This window comes from Limulus polyphemus, unplaced genomic scaffold, assembly GCF_000517525.1.
Source record: "Limulus polyphemus unplaced genomic scaffold, Limulus_polyphemus-2.1.2 Scaffold8979, whole genome shotgun sequence".
In the NCBI taxonomy this organism is placed as follows: Eukaryota; Metazoa; Arthropoda; class Merostomata; order Xiphosura; family Limulidae; genus Limulus; species Limulus polyphemus.
In genome coordinates, this window is record NW_013674589.1 from 1 (window position 1) to 3,349 (window position 3,349).

General features: G+C 31.8%; 1 protein-coding gene across 1 annotated transcript in view; it reads left to right on the forward strand.

The window, feature by feature from the left end:
* Positions 1-2,001: 2,001 nt before the first annotated feature.
* Positions 2,002-3,349, forward strand: part of LOC106475680 (dynein beta chain, ciliary-like) — a gene marked incomplete at both ends in the record, with an annotated part of 22,520 nt that continues 21,172 nt past the window's right edge. The window contains one exon of the mRNA XM_022379738.1: positions 2,002-2,145. Coding sequence (XP_022235446.1) covers positions 2,002-2,145 — 144 coding nt within the window. The remainder of the gene's footprint in view (positions 2,146-3,349) is intronic.

The window sequence follows — 3,349 nt, forward strand, 5'->3', positions numbered from 1 at the left end:
ATTCTTGGTTCAAGTCCGGGTTGTAGTGAAATTATTGATAGATCATAAAATTCAAACACTAACGTACATGTTAATTGTTCTTGGTTCAAGTCCGGGTTGTAGTGAAATTATTGATAGATCATAAAATTCAAACACTAACGTATGTATTAATTGTTCTTGGTTCAAGTCCGGGTTGGAGTGAAATTATTGATAGATCTTAAAATTCAAACACTAACGAATGTGTTAATTGTTCTTGGTTCAAGTCCAGATTTGGGTGAAATTATTGATAGATCGTAAAATTCAAACACTAACGAATGTGTTAATTGTTCTTGGTTCTAGTCCGGGTTGTAGTGAAATTTTGATAGATCGTAAAATTCAAACACTAACGAATGTGTTAATTGTTCTTGGTTCAAGTCCGGGTTGGAGTGAAATTATTGATAGATCGTAAAATTCAAACACTAACGAATGTGTTAATTGTTCTTGGTTCAAGTCCGGGTTGTAGTGAAATTATTGATAGGTCATCAAATTAAAACACTAACGTATGTATTAATTGTTCTTGGTTCAAGTCCGGGTTGTAGTGAAATTATTGATAGATCATAAAATTCAAACACTAACGTACATGTTAATTGTTCTTGGTTCTAGTCCGGGTTGTAGTGAAATACTTTGAAATCGAGGTTAATACTTACAAAAGCTGCTTTTATAGAGTTATCAAGAACAAAAGTTTGCCAAAGATTTAAAGCAGACAATTTTATCTGAGTTCTAAAAATAACTACATACTGAACCTAAATGATAAACTTTAACACATCTTCTGCTGTCAGTGATATCAAAATTGTTCTTTGTGTCCTACCAATAATATTGCATTTTATAGTAAAAATTGTAAGATTCAATTTTTGTTTGTTGGGGGAGACAGAACACAATCTCATGGGAACATCTCATTTTTTAATATGATTGGGTTTTGTTTCACCAGTGATTGGTACCCATAAAGTATCATTAAGGTATTTAGTCATTCCTGTATTATTAGTTTAACTACATCTACATATTATACTCATGGTTAAATGTATAGTTGTAAAATAGAATGCTTAGTATTCTTACTGCCAGTTCTCATTATGGACGATAGGTGGCCGAAAATTCCTCAATTTCCTATTTATATATATTAGTTGTGATGTTTTGATCATTTAGTACCTTCGACAAGAAACCATATAGAACATGATCATCGTGAGGTTCAGAACAAAAACCGTGTTGAGTTTCTACATATTGATATTTCTATAATGTAGATTATCTAGATAAGAAATCATTTAGAACATGATCATCACGAGATTCAGAACATAAACCGTGTTGAGTTTCTACATATTGATATTTCTATAATGTAGATTATCTAGATAAGAAATCATATAGAACATGATCATCGTGAGGTTCAGAACATTAACCGTGTTGAGTTTCTACATATTGATATTTCTATAATGTAGATTATGTAGATAAGAAACCATTCAGAACATGATCGTCGTGAGGTTCAGAACATAAACCGTGTTGAGTTTCTACATATTGATATTTCTATAATGTAGATTATCTAGATAAGAAATCATTCAGAATTTGATCATCATGAGGTTCAGAACAAAACCATGTTGAGTTTCTACATATTGATATTTCTATAATGTAGATTATCTAGATAAGAAATCATTCAGAATTTGATCATCGTGAGGTTCAGAACATAAACCGTGTTGAGTTTCTACATATTGATATTTCTATAATGTAGATTATCTAGATAAGAAATCATTCAGAATTTAATCAGAATATTCTCTAACTTCATTGTATTAATTGTTGAAACTACAAGATTGTTTGTTCCAGGGAGAAACAGTTACTTAATTCTGATATACATCACAACAATTAAATATTATTGTTTTATAACAAATGATCTTGTTTTTAATCACTGTAAATTTTTGTAAACAATAATTCTATTTTACCAATATCAACTTTGTTTGAAAAGAAATTCCTGTCAATAGTTGTTTAATTTTTTTATTTCAGGCTAATTTAACTGAATTAAAATCCTTTGGGTCTCCCCCAGCTGTTGTAACAAATGTAACGGCTGCAGTGATGGTACTACTCGCTACAGATGGAAAAGTTCCAAAAGACCGCAGCTGGAAAGCGGCTAAAGTGATGATGGGGAAGGTAATAGAGCATTACACATTGAATAAAAAATCTTGAGAACTGTTTAGGTGGACATTTTTATTAATTTTTAATTACATCAGTTTAATTGCCATATAAACTGGTATTAAGGTAACACAAAGTGTTTTAAAATAGTGTTGAATTGTTCTTGTGTTGTGAACAACCATGTGACTCAAAGTCCTGAAAGATGTAGAGCATGCATCAACTCACTCTTACTTCTCTCACCTTATTGCACCTACATCAGAAGAACTTGCATAATCTCGGTTTTTCTGCCATAATTTTCATAAGCTCTATTTTCTGCCATAATTTTCATAAGCTCTGTTTTCATGCCATAATTTTCATAAGCTCTATTTTCCTGCCATAATTTTCATAAGCTCTATTTTCCTGCCATAATTTTCATAAGCTCTATTTTCATGCCATAATTTTCATAAGCTCTGTTTTCATGCCATAATTTTCATTTTATTGTTAACAGTTGTGCTTTTTAACATCACTTATTATGAATACTGATGTCAACTTTAGTTATAGGTACATATGTTTCTATCGACATTAAATCCTACAACTTCTTTGAAGACCTTACTCAAGCATGCAGGGATATCCTGTGATAGTATTATTGATCAACTCATTCAGAATGTTGATGCCAAATTCTGTACTGGTGGGTTTCACACTCATTTGTGGAACACCCACCCTTTTCTCATGAAGTTACAAAGAATAAAAAAAAAAGATATTTTGTACAGGCCTCTTCATCTTCCTTGTTGAAAAGAAGGATTTGTCAGCTATAACCCTAATTCTGAAGAAGATTCTACTAATGTAGTTTCTTCTTGTTTTTTTAGGTGTTTTCTTTTTCAAATCTTGAACTAATTTTTCTTATGCCTGGTGTTAATTGCATATTGAATGATTCAGTTGAATCTGTATATTTTACACCATCTCTTAATTTTTGAGTTATTGTTGATGATTTTTATAACCTCGGCCTACTGTTCGTTTTTTTGTTTGTGAGGAAGTCTTTCCCTTTACTCATCTTGCTTCTCAAGTCCTCGGGCCAACAGTTCGTTTGTTTTGTTGGTGGGGAAGTCTTTCCCTCTACTCATCTTACTTCTCAAGTCTTCGGTCTACAGTTCGTTTTTTGTTCGTGGGGAAGTCTTTCCCTCTACTCATCTTACTTCTCAAGTCTTCGGTCTACAGTTCGTTTTTTGTTCGTGGGGAAGTCTTT